Below are 20820 nucleotides of genomic sequence, written 5' to 3' on the forward strand. Positions count from 1 at the left end.
TTTCTGCCCCACCTATGTAGTTATTTCGTAGCTCTATAACATCTTGGGGTCAAAGGCACAGACCCATAGTGAGTGTTGCTTGAAGTAGCATTAAATTAGCTATGGATATTCTCCAGCTCTGGGGGGAGGAATGTATGAGGAGGGGCTGCTTTCCCATGCAGACTCTAGCTCAGGGATTCTCCCAACAAAATTTTTGGTGACCTCAGAGTGCAGCTACCAACTCTCACCGACACTTTTTTCCTAAAATACTTAATTACCATTAGGAAAAACAATTAAATATGCACAGATACACATCCAAGTCATTGTAATTTATATTTGTAAGGTTTTTTTGCAGACTCAGTAATAAAAAAATAATGCTGCCTCCCCCTTCGGGAGGTATATTTGTTAATATCACAGCGCACTTAGTAGCTACCTGGGAGGCTATGAAAAGTGATATTAACAAACATACAAGTATCACTTTTCACAGATAGCAAGTAAGTCTGCTGCGAAAAGTGATACTTGCGTGTTTGTTAATACCACTTTTCTCAGCAAGCCCCAAGACCAATTAAGCCCTGCATGGAGGAGCTGAAGGGGGAGGCAGCAGAGGCCAGAGGCAATGGTGGGTTGGATGTGGGGCTGGGGGAGGCAGCAGGGGCCAGAGGCAATGAGGGGGATGGATGCAAGGTCAGGAAGGCAGCAGGGTCTGTGTGTGTGTATACATACACACATACAGGGCCATGGGAGGCAGAGGGGGCCAGGGGCAATGGGGATTGGTGATGAGTCCCACTGTTGCATGGCCAGAGCCTGGGGCTGTGTGGCTAGAGCCAGGAATCCATGCCCGGCGCCGTGACTGGAGTCAGCACTCGCTGCTTCATGGCCAGGGCCAGAGGTCAGCACCTGAGTCCAGCTCCCGCCACTGTGAGCCTGGGAACAGAGCTGTGGGTTGGCACCTGCTGCTGTGCAACTGGGGCAGAGGATCAGTGCTAGGCACTGGGGCTGCGTGGCTGGAGCCTGGGGCCAGCGCCCACCACCTATGGCTGGAAGTGGGGGACAGAGGCTGACTTAAGCTCCAGAGACGGGGGTCAGCACCTGCTATCCCATGGTTGGAGCTCGCTGCCGTGCAGCTGGGACTGGGAGTCATCGGTAACGGGCCAGCGCTTGCCACTGCGCAGCCTGAGCTCGGGTCTGGAGCCGGGGGCTAGCGCCTGCTGCCATGCAGCTGGAACCAGGGGCCAGAGGCTGAAGTCCCACAGCTGGAGGCCAGGGTCGCATGGCTGGAGCTGTGGGAGGCGGGGTTAGTACTCACTGCCCCATGGTTGGAGCCTGGGGCCGCATGGCCAGGCTCCTGAAGTCCCGCTGCTTGAGCCTGCTGTCCAAATCCCTTTCCCCCAAGATGGGTCAAAAACTCAACTTGCTCCTGCAGCGTTGTACCCCACATCTCTTCAGAGGCGGTGCTGTGTGGCGCATCCAGGAGCAACAAGGAGGGAAGGGGATGGGCTGATGCTTTGCCCCTCCCATCACTGCTCTGGAGGCTGTCGTGGCCGCATTTGAGAAACGTTGCTCTAGCTCATCCTACATTCCAAACTCTGTGGACCTCGACCCCTATCGAGCATTCATGAAGGGAGGGGAGACACTGATATAGAGGCAGAACTCTTCTTTTCTGTGTGCGCCATCTGTCTGTCTACTGTGCGCACCCCAATGGTATATGGACAGAGTATTTCTTCAATTCATGGAAGGGCCATTGCTTTTAAAGAGCAAGCTCAGTTAATTTGTTGGGAGAGCTTTTTACTATGGTACACTTTCATATTTTTGCCCCTCAGAAACTTTCAATTTGTCTTACCAAACTAAATTATCCTATTGGGCTATAAAAGAGGGATTATTTACTCACAGGCCTTGTTCTTTGAAAAATGTGTATAATTAAAATGAGTACTTTACTGCTCTCCTGAAGTAGCCTGTGGTAATGGACTAGTATGACATTTGCCCAGAATAGAATATTTTGTTAAACCTTTTAAAAAAGAAACTTATCCCACTATTAGCTAAACAGGGTTTCTTTCCGTGGTCTGAAACAGGTCAGAACAAAAGCAGCAGATATCAGAACAAATGACTGACTTTGACAGCTCTAGTGTGTTCTGTGCTGAGAGCACTATTCCTGGCAATCTTAACTCCTCTAGCGTTCAAACCAGAAATTTCTACACAGAAATTCCTACTGGCTGAAGCTTAGTGCAGATGAAAATGAAACTACATGTATGTTGTGGATACTTCATGGGAGAACTTTTTTTTCCTGGGAATGGCACATACTCAAAGATCAACAGAGTCGTGGAGAATAATAACAGTACATGCTAAGGGAATGAAAACTGCATTTGTCCAAACTACAGAAAGGCCATTACAGATCAAGTGGCATTGTTAATTTTAAAATAATTTGTTGATTGACGGCTACAAAATAACTTCCCAGGCACCCCAATATGAGTGTTTAGGGTAGGAATTTTCAAAAATCAGTGTTAGCTTTATTGCTCTCATTGGAGCAAAGATAGACCAATGCTGAGTGTTTTGAAAGACCAACCCATAACATGTGACCTAAATTGCCATACCATTGAGATGCAGTTGTAATTGTAGTCGTGTGAGTCCTAGGGTATTAGAGAGACAAGGTGGGATACCACTGATCGAATACTTTGTGATAAGCAAGCCATATACTCCACTGAAACTGTACCTAATAGGATGCTGGACTTTTTGGTGAGAGCAATTAGAAACCAAATTGATTAAAAGATGTTGGCTTTTCCTGTTATCATCCTTCTGGGTGAAAGCATAGAGAGAAGATTGGAAAGAAAACTTAGAATGTTTGCCAGATTGACCCACAGTTGTTTGTCGCAAGTACTTCTTACATGGGTGTCATTCAAATCTCTTCTGAAGCAGGTCAGATTTTTGCTGACGTTTGATACCCAAAACAATGAATACTTCCAAAATAGTGGCCATAGGAAGCAACAGGACTAATGAAGTAATAACCATTACAGGGCACGGTGCTGGTGGACATCTATTAAGGGCAAATGCCATAGTAATAAATTCCCACTTCACTGCCCATAGGTTAGCTGTTGTGAGTTCTTAGGCAGCTGACTCAGTTCCTTATTTGAACGAACACACTAAATTACGGTGATGGGTCTATACTATTATTTTTAAATAGTCTCCCAAATGTTATGATAAACTGAAAGATATTCAGGATTTAATGTGGGTTATCCCTGAAAGCAAAGGAAGTTGATGTTACGGTTCGCCTTAGCTTTGTACGGTACAACTCAAACTGTATTTAAAACTCTAGGCTTTGTGCTTTCTTTAACATGGTGACTCATGTCAAAACCAATGGCTTTGCACAAAAACTGTCCCAAGTAAATAATCTAGGAATAACCACGTGTTTATGAATGTCCTGCTATTTGTCACAGAGCTATTCTTGTATTTCCCAGGCATCCTCTTGATATGGCAATTGTATATGTGTCAAAAAGCACTGCATGTCATCTCTAGAGCAAATTAAACATGGAAGCTATTATCTTGAGGTTGGAAGAGCTGTCAAACTTAGATGGAGAGGTCAGTATTTAGCTGAAGATTGATGGAAGCAAAACAGCTGATTTTCAAAGATATAAGGAAAGAGAATTTCTAATCCGCAAAGATTAAATTATATCATTAATAAAGTTTATATGTTAAAACATACAACTAAGCAGTGTTGTGCAACTTAAACAGGTCCTTATATTGCACCATCATTTGACTTACAGTAACGGGGATCATAAAAATGTAAAAACAGATAATGCTCTTTCTGAAATAATATAATTACCAATCCTTGGCTTTAAACAGAAAAAACCCTAAACACAAACCCTTTCTGTCTGGCAGCTCCTCTTTATTTCACAAAATGTACTTTGCCCTAGTGAATGATGCTATAGTGAGCACAAGAACTGTTACTATGCCCTGTACAGAGTAGGTCTGTACAGAAAACAAAACACATGAAGCTTTTTCTTCTGGAAATCAAGAAAAGGCAGTGCCTATGAAGCATGGGGTTTTAATATAATTGCAGTGTAATTTCAATAAATTCAGTAAAGCTGATTTTTTTTGACAGTTCAGCCATATGAGTATAAAAATTCCACTGGACTCGATCACGGCTCTCAGAATTACTTAATGTAAATGTTCGCTACAGATGATGTAATTTAAAAAATCCCTAAGTATATGAAAACCCTGTTTACTCAAATGTTTCAAATCTGGACATTTCAAGATCTGGACCAAAAAGCAGAGCTCACCATTGATTGCTAAATTATTCAGCTAGTAAATAGCTTAATGGAGAAATTCGAACAGATAAAAAGAACATCACAGGAACAAAAGGCTTGTGTTAATGAAAGGGATAAGGAAAAGAGAGAGACTGCTTTGAATCATTGATGCTGGTCACATACCAAGCCTGTATTTTAATTGTATGTTTTATTTTTAATAATAAAAAATAATTATTCACTCCAGTACAATACAGCAGGTTCACCCAGATCAGAAGCTCAAGGCTTAATAAAGCAAATCAGTACAACGCATTTTAAAAAAAGGAAAATTGCTTTTTCCTCCCAATAAATTTGGTCCTAAATGTGCTGATTTGTCCACAAATCTTTACATTACAAAATGTGGCAGATAATAGCTCTTTAAATCTGATATGAAACTTTATTTTTTTTAGTAAATATATTTAGCTGTTGGACACTGCCTGCCCTGTGCACCCTAAAGCATTCAATTCAATAATCCCACCTGTTTCTATAAGAAAAAAAATGGGGACAGATGTGGCATGGTGTGACATATGCTAGAGATGGCTGTAAGCTCTTTGGGGCAGGAGCCCTGTCTTCTTGTATTTGTCTTTATAGTGCTCAGTGTTCATCTGTAGAGCTGTAGAAATAAGATGCTTACAGTTCAGGTTTCTGTGTATAAAATTTGCCTTACATGGTTTTATTTTCAAAACTCAAAACCAGGTTCACTCAACAGGCTCATGAATATTGATTGCCTGCCTGCCTACCTGTCTGTCTAGGCATTGCTATAGCTCTTTTCACTATAGTAGCTAAACACTGACTGCAAACCATCCAGAAAGAAGTTTTGCTTTGAAATCATGCCAAATTCAGTGTAATATGATTTCAGTATGAAACACGGCAAAATTTGGCAATTTTGAGTAAGTTTTGCTGTGAGATTTTGAATTTGTTTGAACCCAGAATGCTAAGCTAGATTTGGAGGAAGGATTGAAATGACATTGAAAAGAATACAAGAAATTCAAGCCCTCTGCCAAAGTGACACTACCAAGTCATAGAGCTCCTATTAATGTACTAACCCGCTGGATTCCTGGTGCAAATTTGTCCCTGGTGTAGACCTGTTATTCAGTGGAGTCAGACCAGTGTCTTATCTGGCCCCTAGTATACAAATTCTGATGTGGGTCAGAGAAGTTTAGCCTTACATGCACCTTGCCTAGTTCAAGCCATTGCTATTAGAACTTCCTTTTGAACAGTAAATTTCCTACCCAGTTGAAAAAAGTGTCTTGTGTTAATGGTGAGATATTAACTAGGCAGTTTGAATTTTTTCCCCTAACTATTATATATGCCTAGCAACTGAGCAAGAATCAGGTATTGTAGATTGGTGTAAAGCATATTCAATACATTGTGGATACAGTGTGTATATATAAATACAAAGCTCAGTGCAGCAGCAATGTATTTCCAGCCCTGTTGAATTCCTTGTAAACACATTCTTTATCCAGTCAAAGTAGTATTCGTCAGAAAAAGATAGCTGAGAATGAAAGTTATTTTAGCAAACTCCTTGCTTATGAGAGTGAAGGGTGAGAAACTCAGACTTAGTGTAGCCTTCAGGTTATTGTATATAGTGGGCCAGATCCTGGGACTTGCTGTGTACCTGCCCAACTCTTGCACCTGTACCACCTATCAAGGTCAGTGGGACTTGTAGGTTCTGAGAAGATGCTTGGCATCGTTTAGGCTTTGGGTATAGTTTATATAGTACACAATTAAGGTGCTTTGTTGCTTGAATGTGTTTTGTTCAGTTTTAGAAACTACACCTGCTTCTGCAGTATTCCTCCCACTGAGTGGGGTTACTGTACTTAGGCAATCAAAAAGGACTGAAATCCAGTGGAAAAAGTTGACTTTCAAGATTTAAAAAAAAAATCCCGATGAAACAAATTTAACACTAGTCACAGCCTTAAATTGTGCTTTTCAATTACTGTCAAGTCCACTCCTGGGATCATCCAGGGAAAAGCAGTTCATCCCAAGCACTAGCTTCTATTGCCATATTATTGATGGGAAGGTACATCAGTGACTGGCGGAAGGGTCTTTCCCAGGGAAGACCAAGAATGTGACTAAAGAGAATTTGAAGAACTAGCTCCTCAGCTTTCCTCTAATCAAATAATTAGAAATCATACTGATCAGGGTCCAGCGGTGGTGCTACCTGTACAAGACTTTAAAAATGAACAGCCATCCTTTGATCATCAAAGAGGAGCTGTTGAGCCCATTTCTTATACTGCTCAAATCTGGTCAGGAGAATTGGCTTCAGGCCTGGTGCCTTCCCTGCAAGTCTGTAGATTGATAATATCACTGTATAAAGCACGGCATAGTCTATTTGCATGCATGCTCTGTACCCTGGTAGGCTCTGCAGCTTTTATCTGCTGTGCTGTGTTTTTTTTTTTTTTTTTTTATTGGCTTCTGTTACAAGCTGACCTTTCTGCTGAATAAGTGCCTCCTGCAGAGTCAAGATCTACAACCTTCTAGGTCTCAGGCAGTCTAGAAGGCCCTTCATATTTTCTGTTTGGAGAGGCCTGAATGAATCAAGACTGATTTGTGGCCTCCAGAACAAAACACCAGAGTAAAGTGGGATGTCTCCAGAAGAGTTGAAAGCCTTTGCCACGCAATCACCTTTTAAATACTTTCCTCCTGCTATCTTACTGGCATTGCGTTGAAACAATTGCTGCAAGGCAGGAGGCAGTTAATCCTACAGAGACTGTTTACGGCTCAGAAGTCCAATCTGAGTTATGGAGCATTCCCTCAATCTTATGGATGTCACTAGGGTGGAGGTTGCATTAGTCTCCAGTGGACCATCTCACTATCCCCCTGCATTGTGGTATGGTTTAATTATTCCTCCCCCATCTCTGATAGATAGTTGTCTAGCTTTGAGTATCTTCAGTGATAGAGAGCCCATAACATCTCCTGATGTGTTCAGTTGTTTAGCGGGTCTTAAGCATTTGGCTCCTTGGGCATTATTTTGGTTTTGAGTTCTTTGAGTTTTTTTTTTTTTTTTTTTTTTTTTTTTTTTTTAATCTTTGTCATTTTACCCTTTTAGAGTTCACACACTTGGCATAACATTTGTTTAAAAAAAAATAGTTGATTGCACTGCATCATTTCAGCTGTGTTAGTCTGAGAAGTTTGGGGGTGGGGAAGCAGAGGCCTCAAAGCCATTGATCCTATCTTTATAACTTTGCCCTTTTAGCTTGGAACAGATGACTTGCAAGGTTGCTCAGAATTGCACAGACAGAGTCAGAAGGACCGAACTTTACATAAACCATTTATACTAAATGTTTGGTGTGCTGGCAACATAAATCAACAACAATATCCATTACAAATTCATCCCTTTATCAGTATTATTTTGAGGGAACTGATCCCAACATGTGGGAATGAACCATACCTCTATAAGTCTAGCCCTTTGTAAATTAATTATTCCGGGCACACAGAGCCTGCCCCTGCAATGTAGAGTAATTCTTCCTAGCGAACATCCAGGATTTTAACTTCAGTGGCAATAATAAATAGAAAAAAGTCTCAGGTGATGCCACTATTTTAAAGTAATTAATCATCTTCCCCTCAGTGCCCCCTCACTCTCTTTTTTTTGCTTCTTTTTAACAAGGGATTTTCTGTAATAAATCTTTAATGATATATGTTAAAAGCCATTCATTAATTTAATCTTGGTCTGCCTGCTTCTTTTTTTGATGCTTTTTATGCTGAACATTATTAGTTTTGAACTGGAAAAGTACCTAAAATAAATGTCCGTTTATAGAAAACGGATGGCTTAGTGCAGGAATCTCTGAAAGATCATTTCTTGTTTTTTGAATGTCATGTAGTACATGTGCTAATAGAAATTGTTAATTAATACCGGTGGGGCTGTCAAGAGTAAACATTCTGAAGAGGCTGTATTGCTGCAGTATCAGAATTACAAGATGCCTTTCAAAAAATGACTTGTCTGTACCTAAGTTTGAGATGAATGAATGCTAATTTTGTTTCATAACACGTATCACATAGAAATCATTACTTGGACAATAATCTTGGATGTTATAAATGCCCATGTGCTAAACAAAGTTGCATTTTCTACTGTTAAAATAGCAGGTTAATGCTCTGACCTAGAAGAGACAATGTATCTTTAAATAATTCTTGTTAGACCTGACCAGCCATCATGTATATTCAATGTGACAGGGACAGATGTGACAGATCGGTTCTGACACACTTCCATACCACAAGTCAGTGGCTTGAGGTGACTCATGTCCTTCCTTTGATTCTGTCCCCTGCTGCAGGACAACACAACGATGCACGAATGAACCTTGCCATTGCCCTCACTGCTGCCAGGTATGGTGCTGCCACAGCCAATTACACTGAAGTGGTGCACTTGCTGAAGAAGACAGATACAAAGAGCGGGAAGGAACGTGTCTGTGGCGCACGATGCAGGGATGTTCTTACAGGTATGAGGATTGCAATTTAATTCTAGGAGATATTTATAGAGTCGTGCCTAACTTTACCTAATAACTTTTATTGGTTATGGGCCTCTAACTTAAGCCACATTTCAGTGTAGGGAGAGAAATATTCGCGTTCTGCAGCCCATCATTCACTGGATAAAATCTACTGGGGAAATTATTCAGTTTTATCAGTTTTTGATTAATAGAATAAAACAAAATGTGTTCATTAAAGAAACACAGAATTTATAGAGTTAAAAAAAAAAAAAGGATGGGGACATCTTAGATTTGGAAATAGCAAAGATGGGGTATTTCCAAAGTGCAGTGTCATGTCATTAATGTCAATCATCTTTAACTTCTGTCAGGTTTCCGTCCAAATCCTTATGCTTTGGCAGGGTAGACTAGGCTTTTACATTCAAAGCCTTCTGTCAAGCAAAGCTGACATTGTAAAATGCTGTGTTCCACATAGCAATAATACCTTTTACCAAATTCAAGGTTTGAGACACAAATGGCACCAGTTTTTCAATGATCTGTTCTTAAATACAGTTCTTAACGAAATAAAGGTGGGGGGAAAAGTCCAGCATGCTCATTTATATTTGTAAAGGCTCTTTTATGGGTATCATTCCTTGTTTTGTATTTGACATTAATTTTTAAAAAAGAAATATTTGTTGTTAATTCCAGCTGTTTGGGACCTCTAGAGTGACACAATATACTTTACAATAGGTTAAGTGAATAGATAAATTAATAATCCAGATTGTCAGTGAACAGGGAAACAAATGGGGTACGTGATTGATGCTGTGTTCTTTCACAGGGCAGGAATTTGATGTCAAAGCCAAATGTGTTATCAATGCTACAGGACCTTTCACAGACTCTGTGCGCAAAATGGATGATCAGGAAGTATCAAACATCTGTCAGCCAAGTGCAGGCGTGCATATTGTGATGCCTGGTTATTACAGGTAACGATATTCAAAGCATAGCCCATTTGTAACAATCTCTTCTTGTGTCTATAATGAGTAAGGTGGTAGAGATACATTTGCAGCTTTTATGGTACTGCTTGAATGCACAGGATTCTGGCACTGTGCCTACTAGGAAAACAGTTTTATCCTACTCAAAAAGAACCAAATCGTGTACTACTTAATCAAGATTTACTAGGGCAAATTCCCACTGAAACTGAAGTATTGACTGCAGTTTTGGGGGGGTGGTTCGTTGTTTTTTAAGTGAATTCTAGAGCTGACTTCACTGATTTTAGGGGCAAGTAATATATAAAACCTCTTACGACATAAAGTTTTGATGATATTTGTTTGCGTCTTTCACATAGAAAATTCCACTCTTGAGTTTGTGTAGCGTTAAAGACTCTGCAGTGGCTAGAACTGCCAATAAATTGCCCTTCTAAGAGTATAGTTTTAACATGACTGGGGCCAGTTTATACAAATACAGTGTGCATTTAAAACCATAAATTAACCAGCACACTAGTAGAGTAGGAACCTTTTGGGTTTCTGGTCTGTTGCTTGTGGGGGCAAAGTGGCAATATGACAAAGTTTTTATTTGGGAAATATTGAGGAGTTGATTGGAGGGAATGGGGACAGCAAGGTAGTCCCTCTTGGGAAGGAATCATAACGAGCCCAGTGGGGGACTCTGAGGTTTAAAGGAATCCTTGTGGATCTGAGCTATATCTAGGATCAAATTCACTGCTGATGTAAATGGAACGAATTCCATTGAAGTCAGTGGAGAGGTTCCCATTTACACCAGCAGAGAATTTGCCCTTACTCCTAATTCACCTGTGGATTTTGCTGCTGCTGTTTAGGGACACCAGTCCCATAAAACTGAGCTACTTTTTATCTGCATTGAGAATTCTCTCTCCCACTTTTGGGACTGTTGCCTCAGTGCAATGAATCCTGGAACCATCTAGAAAACAGTACTTGCATCTGAAGAAGTGAGGTTCTTACCCACGAAAGCTTAATACTTCTGTTAGTCTTAAAGGTGCCACAGGACCCTCTGTGACTTTTTAATCTAGAAAACAGTGACTGTTGGAGCTGAGATATGAGCATTTGGTACCAAGGATGTACTTCCAATCACTCCCAGTTCTTTTCCTACCATAGTACTTAGCAAGGCTCAGTACTGCTGCTCATTTGAATTACTTAGCAGTATGAACCTTATAAAATTAGGGTCATATTTCCCACGTATTTGAAGTCATGCACCTTATAGAAATCCACCTATTCCTTAATCAGATAACAGGGCCGGGATGAGTTTGATATTGTGCATTTCTGTATTGCCTTCCATCTGAACACTGTAAACCACTTGAATTTGATTTGGTGAAGTTGACACACACACATTCAATGACAGATTCAGGATTAGAGCCCAGATCTCTTCACGCCAGGTTGTATGCAGTAACTACAAGGTCCTCTTTCTTTTCTCTGTGTAAGTGCATAAGTGTATGCAGAGGATGCTTTCTAATGTCATATCAGGAGCATGTGTATGAAGTCAGCTGCCTTTCTTCTTTGAGAAGAGGGCCTGGAAGCAGAAGTTTTTTTTAAAAGAATTTTTAATGTTAAGTTTTGTGTTTGGGCAAGGATACAGTCCGTTTATTACATAATAAACAGAGTGGTTTGAATCTGTGTAATTTAGAAAGTTCCTTTATTCAACTCTGTTCCTCAGCGTATGTCAGTGTGGGCATTTCTTTACCTGTAAAATAGTGTCTACCCACACATAACCCCTCCACAATACCACTGATTAGTTAAAACTACATTGATTTCACTTTAAGAAGGCCAAGGAACAGTCTCCATAAGAGAAAAATATTAATAAAATTTAATCTTAATTGTACACATAAATTAGCAGCAAGTCTCTACTATGAGTGCCAATTGAATGCTGCTTAATGGAGAACATATGTCATTTCATTGCAACCACTTTCTTCATTGGTAACCTCCTTTATAAAAATTTTTGTGTAGTCTTGTAGTAATCAGGTAAAAGCCTTTTATGTCTAAATGTAGATAAGGTTTGATTAATTTAATGTTAACACAATGCAGTTATTTCCTAGTGGATTCTTACATTTTGATACTCTTCATTAATAGTCTCCTCTCAATAGTATTTCTCCTCTCATTAATTCTATTCTTAGTACTCATGTCCTTACACAAGTAGCTACAGTATGTCTCTCTCACACTCTCCCTTATGTACGTGTATTATATGTAAGTGTCACTGTTTTTTCTGCTGCTGTTGTCTGTGGAGATGGAGACAGGATTTAAACTACGTGTGTTGTGTGGGCCATAGCCACCTCCTGTCTCGAACTGTCTGTTTTCTTATATATTTTTAAGTTTTCTTACAAATTCTAATTATAATTTTCTTTTTTTGTCACAGATGTCCTCCCAACCCCCCAAAAGGCCATTAGTTATTCTCAGCTCCCACCTAATACCATTTTAACTTAAATTTACCATATATTAAACCCAAGCACCACTAAACTTATTAAAATTCTTATAGTCATCATGTTTTTGTTTAATTGCATTTATACTATTTTACTCCTCTGCCTCCACTGGAAGTCTATTCCATTTATCTGTTCGTTCCACTCTATTTATAATATACTATCTTTTTAAATTATTACAGGTATTGCCTCTTGACTGAAAACCTAATCCCCCTACAGCCTGGAGAGAATAGATAGTTCTGGTTTGTCTAGTGACCTCAAATAAATCACTAGACTTAATTTTGTAACCTTTAGCTAGTTTAATTTCTTCATATTTTAGTGGTCTTCTCTTAAGACTAAATAATTCCAGTTTTGTTGTTGTTTCTTCATATGAAAGTTTCTTCATATTTCAGTTAACATCGGTTCCATATATGCTTACTCTCCAATTTAACTGTTTTGTTCTCTGCATAAAGTAACCAAAACTCAGCACTACACTCCAGGTGTGGTCCAATCGCTGAATCAAGAATGATTTTGGGCAAGTTCTATGGCCTGTGTTGTACAGGAGATCAGATTAGATATTCACAGTTGTCCCTTCTGGCCTTGGAATGTATGAATTGCTTTATAAAGATACTGCAGGATATTCTTGGATTTAGAGGCTCTTGTTGAAACAGGGAAATATCTTAATAGCTTTTTTTACTTCAGCTGCACAGTGGATAAGGTATTTAAATATTATTTCTATTGACAAACCCAGACCCATTTCACACCCTGCTGTTCTATGCTACTGCTATTTAAACTTTACTTAATTTTTGCATTTTGTACCTAGATACATTATTTTATGCTTACACATTACATTTGATATGCCACCTGTTTGCGCATATGCTTAATCAAGATTTTCCTGTCAAACTTCAGCATTATTATTTATTTTGTTTGTATTAGGATAGTAACCACAGCTTGTTAAATACTGTCCACTCAGATAGAAAGACCCAGTTGCCGCGGTGAAGAGTAACATTTAAGAAGGCAAGCAACATAAAAGGTGTTGGCGTGGGATAAAATACATGCAGTATTTTAAACAATAAATACAAACGGTTTCCATCTGCCCCTCCACCTAGCCATCAGCTGACTGGGTTTTTTTGTAGGCATTATGGTCTTGGGAGATCTGAAGTAAGAGAAGGTGGTGTTCTGAATTGTTTTAAGAAGAATGTTCCATGCACAGAGGGAAGCTTGGCAGATTGCTGCAAGAGAAGCAGTCAAATGGGGCAGGTCAAGGCTGGTATAATTGAAAAAGTGTATTGGAGGTGGGGCATGAGATAGGAGAAGTGAATAAGCAGGTTGGAGCTGGGTTATGAAAATTCTTGATGCTTGAACTTCATGTGGTGGATAAGAGAGTATAAGGATTCAAAGAAGATTCTGCATGTCTCTAAGTCTTTCCCACTCCCTCTGTTACTCTTCGTTCTCTTCAGTTCCTGTCCATCTGCTCGATAGTGACGATAGGGCAAATGAAGTCTTTCTACCATTAGCTATATTGCACCAGCTTCATTCATCTTTAACCATGTTGTTCTGTCATTCTTCATTGTGTATATCTAGTGCATCCTCCGTCTTCCTCTGTTTCTAGTTCCTTGCACTCTGATGTGTATCACCATATATGGTATCCTTTCTGGGTCCATTCTTGACTTGTATCCAAATCACTCTGTCTTTCTTGAATCTGTTACTATCATCTGCAAATGCAACAATCTAACTCATGAATTCACATTTTTAAAGAGTATTGGTTCCAGTTTCCACAAAGGATACACACCTTGTAACCCAAACTCTGTGCTAGTTAGCTTATTTCTAACCTGTTCTTTACCCATTTTAACAATCTATTACCCAAACCACATTTACAAACTTTATTCATTAATTTATCACCTGAAACTTTTTTGAAAGTTTTCTGAATATTCTGATACTGTATATTAAATCTCTAGATTCCCCTTTCTCTAAATCAATAGTTTTTTCATTTTAAAAGTTAATCATTTGTCTGGATGTGATTTACCCTTCACAGATCCATATTGTGAATCACTCCTATTAAACTGTACTTCTCCAAATGTATCCTTAAACTGTCTATAAATATCTCAATATAGATGCTAGATATGTAAGCTTGAAGGTGTGTAATTTTCAACTTTTTCCTAAATATTGAAAACTATTTTTTTCCAATATTTTCATAATCTGTGTAGCCTTTCTCAAAATAATTAACACTTCAACTTGTGGCTGTCTAATGTTATGCATCTCCTATGGAGGTAACTCATGTCTAACCAATTCTTTGTCTAGATTAATCTTAATTAAATAGTTGCTAAACCTTGTTTTGTTTGTTTCCTTCCATCTGCATCCTCCATGGAGGTCTTTTCATGATCAGGTACAGATTCAGAAGGGAAAAAACAATTTAGTTCCTCTGTTTTCTTCAGAGTCAAGTCTTTACTTTGCCACCCCAATGAAAGCTCCTTGCTCTTCCCTGGCTCTTGTTTTGGTTTCCAGGATATTTAAAGAATCCTTCATGTGCCAATATAGCTATTTTTTCTGTTTTAGTAATTAGGTGTGGGATTTTCAAAAGAGCCTAAGGGAGTTAGGCACCAACTCTTATTCGAAGTTCTTTTAAAAAGAAATTCCTACCCTAAACTCCAACCTCTCATTTGCATTCCAGTAGCACATGGGGTACATCTATACAGCCCGTAGCAGTGAGTCTCCCAGCCCAGGTTGACAGACTTGGGCTAACAGGGCTCACACTAGTGTTCTAAAAATAGTTGTGTAAACCGTGCTTTGATGTTGAGGCTTTGGCTGGAGCTCGGGCTCTGAAGCCCAGGGAAAGGGGTGGGCTTTCAGAACCTAGATCCAGCCTGATCCACCACTTCGAAGTGCTGTCTACACAGCTATTTTTAGCACCAGCTCAGGTTCATCGAGCTGGGCTGGGAGGCTTGTTCCTGCAGGCTCCAAAATGTTGTATAGACATACCCATTGAGGCCCCAATTGAGAGACTCTTCCCACTCTGCTTGGCACTGTATAAACAGATAGTCCTTGGCCTGAAGCGTTTGCAGCGTGAATCGACAAGATAGGCAAAGGGTGGGAGAAAGGAAGCTTTATGATGATTCTTGTTTTACATATGGGCACTTGAGGCACAGTTAAGACCTATCCAAGTTCACACAGGAAATTTGTGGCAGAACTGGGAACTGAACCCACATTTCCTGAGCCTTAGTTCCAACATGGCCTTAATTACAAGGTCATCCATTGTGCTTTGTTATAGAGACAATTCCACAATAAGCCGTTCCCTATCTTTATACTCACCTTTAACATATTTTTTGCCTATTTATTTAGTGGTGTTTTGCCTCCCAAATACTTCTCCCCACCTTTGTTCTTTAGCCATTTCAAGGCTGGAACCTTCAAGACTAACCTGTTTTGTTTGATTTCTAGGAGTTTCTAATGCCTGCTTCCTTTCCTCCCCATTCTCCACAACTAATTGTAGGGCATATGCAGAAACAAAAAAAGTATCTGTTCTCTCAGGACAAGCGTAGATCACCTGCTAAATATAAACCACACCTTTTCTAAAAATTAAGCTACCTCAGAGCTAAGTCTTATATAACATTTCCAGTCCAAGGAAGCCATTTGAGTTTTATTTTAATAGCAACTGTGAATAAATGCAACTTCCATGTGTTTTCAATGCATGCAGACATAATTCCTGTTCACTTTAGTGTATTTTCCTGTACAGATTCAGAAGGCAATCTAGCCCAGCATTGATGGAGTTAGTAGGCAAAGTGGCTTTTTATACTCAGTTTAAAAAAATAAAAAAAGCTCATGAAACTCCTGTTCCTTTGCTATAGTTTTCAGGTATATGATAAAAAAGGTACACACTTTTACCTTCATTTTAGGTTACTGTCGTATTCTCTATTCAGAAGGCTGTCCAGAAATTGTATAACCACTAGTCTAGCCAGATTTTTTTTTTCTTTTTTTAGGTGTAGTCTTTGGGTGCATTCCTGCAAACACTTGCACTGGAGTAACTTTACTCACAGGAGTATTCCCATTTCTGGCTTTTTAAGATTAAAAGATCTGTTCTCAAATATATATAATAGGCACACATACACACATTTATATTTTTAAGAGTGGGTCTAATGGCATTATATCTGTATGTCAAACAAGATTGTGTTTCAGCTGAGAAGAGTAGCATTGATTGCTGCATGTATATGACATGGGTAAAGACATTTAATTTCATGTTGACCAACTGACCCTGAACTCTCACATATAAAACATTCTTCTTGAAACTTAGTTTGACCAACACTCGCTTGCACCTTTTTCAAACATTTATTTTTATTCACTATTTTGCCAGGCCATTTGATTTTAATCAAATCTGATTTAAAACGATGCACCTGGAAGTGCATATTATACAAGGTCCATACTGATCATAATGTTGTTAGATAGCACTAACTAGATGTTGCTGCTAGTTAGCACTGTTACAGTTATCCAAGTTATTTTTTGCAAGCGTGCTAGCAAATGTCCAATCTTGGAAAGACATGCTATGTGATATTAGTTTTATTGTTCAAAGTTCTGGGAGCTGTGGAAGCAGTGGGACAGTTTGCTCTCTGCCTTGGTCTCTGATAGTCAATTCATGACACAGTTTCTCCTTGGGGAAACAGGCATTTGTGTTTGGGCTGAGTTCCTGGAAAAAGCCTGCATGCTGTTTGTGACCACCTCTGTTCCTGGAATGGTCTATATATGTAAACAAAACAAGTTATATTTAGCATATTCCCAGAATCCACATAACTGATTTCTCCTCCCCTGGGAAGCTGATCTGTGAGGCCCGAATATCTGCTAATGATCAATGGAAGGCAACAGTGTCATTTAATAAAAAAAAAAGTCTTGTCTTGTCCCACGCCCCTTAAAAAATCTTGGTTGGTGTGTATTTTTATCTGAGGTTGCACTCTGCCTCCCTGTGATGATGCTCCAGATTGTCCCTATGCAGACACCTGCTACAAATTCTGTGTAATTTGCCTTTCAAATAATCTTTCACACGTTCACACACTGGTGTTAACATTCACACCAAGAAAGCTCATTAACCCTAGTGGGCCTAGTTTGGATGGACAAGTAGAGGCTGCTGGCTGAAAATCTGGCATTCTCTGTGGCAATTTACCAAAAATATGGTTACTAGAGTAAGAGAATGAAGAGAAATGGGACAACTTACTGATTGATTGGCAGATGAACTAGTGGAAGAAAGATGGAGTGAATGGGATGAACTAATTAAGTCACTGATATAGCTTTTATAATATATCAATTTACTGTAATGCAACCTATATTACCTCAACTCTGCTGAAATGGCATATCTTTTATATCTGCCATACTTTCTTGCGGAACTTGTATAAGACAATAGCTTTCTATGAACAATTCTTTTCATCTTTAATACAAAAATCAAAAGAAGCATTCATAACAATTAAGGGAAGAGAAAGCACAATTGTAGAAGACAGGTACACAAACAATAGGAGGTTGCATCACATTACAGGTTTAGCAAAAAGGTTTTGTTTCTGAATGCCCCATAACCAAGCTAGGGTCTTTAGCTGAAGAGCATGATGGACAAATGCTTAATAGAATTCTGTACACAGTTCTGGGCATATTTTATGTAGGGCCTGGCTCTTAATTTGTATGTAAGAGAAGTTGCATACAGCAAGGTCTCCCAGTAAGCACTAGAAGTATTTCAGCTTACAAATGCTCAGCAGATAGCAGGTGCTTCATGGGGGGGGGAAAGGGGTCTTGTAAATGAAAGTCCAACTTTCCTTTCTCCTTTTAATAAAAATTAATGAAAAGGGCAGGGCGCTTTATCAAAGTAGTCATATGCCTATTTTTAAAATGTTACTTCTGACCAGTTACCATAGTTAGAAATCTTTTTTAGTTTGACCCTAGATATTTTGATTTTCAAATGATAAAGGTCATCCAATTTTTTAAAAAATTGGATACCTGCAAATAGTAGGTGGATCAAAATTCCTTACACACAGAGCTATTCATTTTTACTTATTTTTCCTGTCTGTGTACTGATCCTAGCATGATTTAATGAAAAATATTAATATAAAAAGTATATCAAAATTGTTCTCTGAATACTGAAATGAAATTAGTCTTTGCACTAGAATTTGGGAAATATTTTATGCTTCTGGTGTTAGCTATCCATTTTATGGAAGCTTTAAACAAAACCTTGGTCTTGACTTTCAATTAACAACTAGTAGTGACTGAATATGGATTTAAGGTATGAGAAGTGTCTAGTACTTGCAACTCTTAGGGCCTGAACCAAAGCCTATTGAAATTGATGTGAGTCTTCTCATCGACTTCAATAGTCTTTGGATCAGGGCCTTTTGTGACTTTCATGGAAATAAAAGTAAACCAGCAGCCACCCTGGTCAACCTTGCTTTAGGGTCCATAAAAGGTTTTTGTGGATTCTATATATCAAGACCATACGTTTTAAGACTCTGCTTGATGATCCCCTATCAAGGTTGAGCATTTTGAAATACTGACATTTCATCCCACTTCACCACCCCCTTAATTTATAAGCGTTCACATACAAATTCAGGCAGAAAAGTTCTAATACATGAAATTGCATCCACTTAATATCGGCAATATCAGTCAATAACAATACATATTTGAATCATAGAGATATATGAAGAAGGGGGAATAGCAGTAAGCCTGGACTTTAATTTTCATTTGATACAATAATGACCCTCTTTAATGTGAAAAATATTAAATGATATATATTCAACAACATTATAATGTAACCAAATACTTCATTTTGGAATCATAAATTATTACCAAGTATTCTTCCTTATTCAAACTACATCTGAGTGTCCTAATATGAGTAATGCAGCACTAGCAAGGTATGTACCTCCTAGCTCAGGAGTAGGCAACCTATGGCACGCGTGCCGAAGGCGGCATGTGAGCTGATTTTCGGTGGCACTCACACTGCCCAGGTCCTGGTCACTGGTCCGGGGGGCTCTGCATTTTAATTTAATTTTAAATGAAGCTTCTTAAACATTTTAAAAACCTTATTTACTTTACATATAACAATAGTTTAGTTATATATTATAGACTTATAGAAAGAGACCTTATAAAAAGGTTAAAATGTATTACTGGCATGCGAAACCTTAAATTAGAGTGAATAAATGAAGACTAGGCACACCACTTCTGAAAAGTTGACAACCCCTGTCTAGCTAATTATGTTACACTAATATTTTGTTATGGAAGATTTTCATTAAAAATAAACTGAAATACAGTGAAAGTGGTTTCACTGTCACCTGGTTTTTGAATCAGGAAAAGGGTGGGAATGAGTGCTCATGTTTCAAAATGTCAACAGCGAAAAGTTGTTTTCAGGCAGTTTCTTTGAGTTTTGGGTCTTGAAATACAGAGCCCACCAACATATAACTGACAAACATAGATACTAAAAGAAGATAGTGCCAAAAACTTGCATTTAGCTGCTTGGTTTAAGGTGCTTACTGGGAGATTAGATTAGGCTCACAGTTGTGTAACTGGCTACTATGATAACTTCCTTAGAAGTTTTGGTCTCAAAGTACAGACAAGACTTCTAATGTTACTTTCCTTTTGTCTTACATTTTAGCTCCTTTCTTTCCTTTTCACTAATAAAATCAGTTATGTTATACTTGCAAGGAAAATATTTCTATGAATCATAGGCTCCTTACTGTAAATAAAGTAAATCTTTATAGTAAATATAAGGAAACAGTGTGCACTTTTTATATATCCTACAAGTTCATCAACCTCGTGCTAAAATTGTAAGTAGCAAAGAAGTTATAAATACACACAAAGCAATAACTTTGTATTAAATCTGTCTTCTTGCAGATATACTGGAGCTCATTTGTATTTGTTATAATTGGAAGCTTCATTTCATGGTTCTTCCCCAACCCTTTGTTTTTCACCTTACCTTATTTGCATAGTATTTATTCATTATCCATTCTTTGCTTTAAAAATCTTACCTAAGGTATTCAGTTTGTACCACATCTCTCTCACATCACTGTTCTTAAAATTCACAATTTTTTAAATAAAAAAAAACCCTTATGGCCAAGATTTTCAGCAGTGACTCGTGCTTTTGAGGGCTCAACTTGAGAGATGCCTGGAGCCTGAATTTTTTTTTTTTTTAAGAGCGTGATTTCCCCACCACTCTTTTGAAAATCAAGTTCCTTGAACATGACTAGTTGGAGACTTAGAAATAAAGACACACAAAGATCAAATCATTGGCCACTTAGGAAAATCTTGGCCTAAGAACATAACAAAACTTCATTTGCAGTTCTGTTTGACTAAAAACAGTGTCAGTTAATTCATTCTAGTGACGAATGATTTTGTCAATAAACTAGATACTTTATTTGATGTCAGAACTTGAAAATGAATAACCTGTCTTTATTCCAGCCCTGATAACATGGGGCTACTTGACCCAGCCACTAGTGACGGACGAGTGATTTTCTTCCTGCCGTGGGAAAAGATGACTATTGCCGGAACCACAGACACTCCAACTGAGGTCACACCTCACCCAATACCTACAGAGGAAGATATTAACTTTATTTTGACTGAAGTGCGCAACTATCTGAGTTGTGATGTTGAAGGTAAATTTAACGAGCTTTGTTTTTGACGGGAGGGGTGCTGTTGTGTCTGCAATGTCTGAAAGTGAAACTATGCTATCACTAAAGTTTTGCGTGATTTGATTTACCATGCTTTTGGTATTTTGGGACTTTGTGACATAAAGGTCATA

The 20820-nt window shown here is 38.7% G+C and overlaps 1 protein-coding gene across 2 annotated transcripts in view; it reads left to right on the forward strand.

Annotated features, from left to right (window-relative positions):
• GPD2 (glycerol-3-phosphate dehydrogenase 2) overlaps positions 1–20820 on the forward strand; it is a 121376-nt gene that overhangs the window by 79437 nt on the left and 21119 nt on the right. For both annotated transcript variants that reach the window (XM_034785650.1, XM_034785651.1), the window contains 3 exons: positions 8525–8689; positions 9492–9636; positions 20481–20674. In XM_034785650.1, coding sequence (XP_034641541.1) covers positions 8525–8689; positions 9492–9636; positions 20481–20674 — 504 coding nt within the window. The remainder of the gene's footprint in view (positions 1–8524; positions 8690–9491; positions 9637–20480; positions 20675–20820) is intronic.

Source organism: Trachemys scripta, chromosome 11, assembly GCF_013100865.1.
Source record: "Trachemys scripta elegans isolate TJP31775 chromosome 11, CAS_Tse_1.0, whole genome shotgun sequence".
Lineage (NCBI taxonomy): Eukaryota > Metazoa > Chordata > Testudines > Emydidae > Trachemys > Trachemys scripta.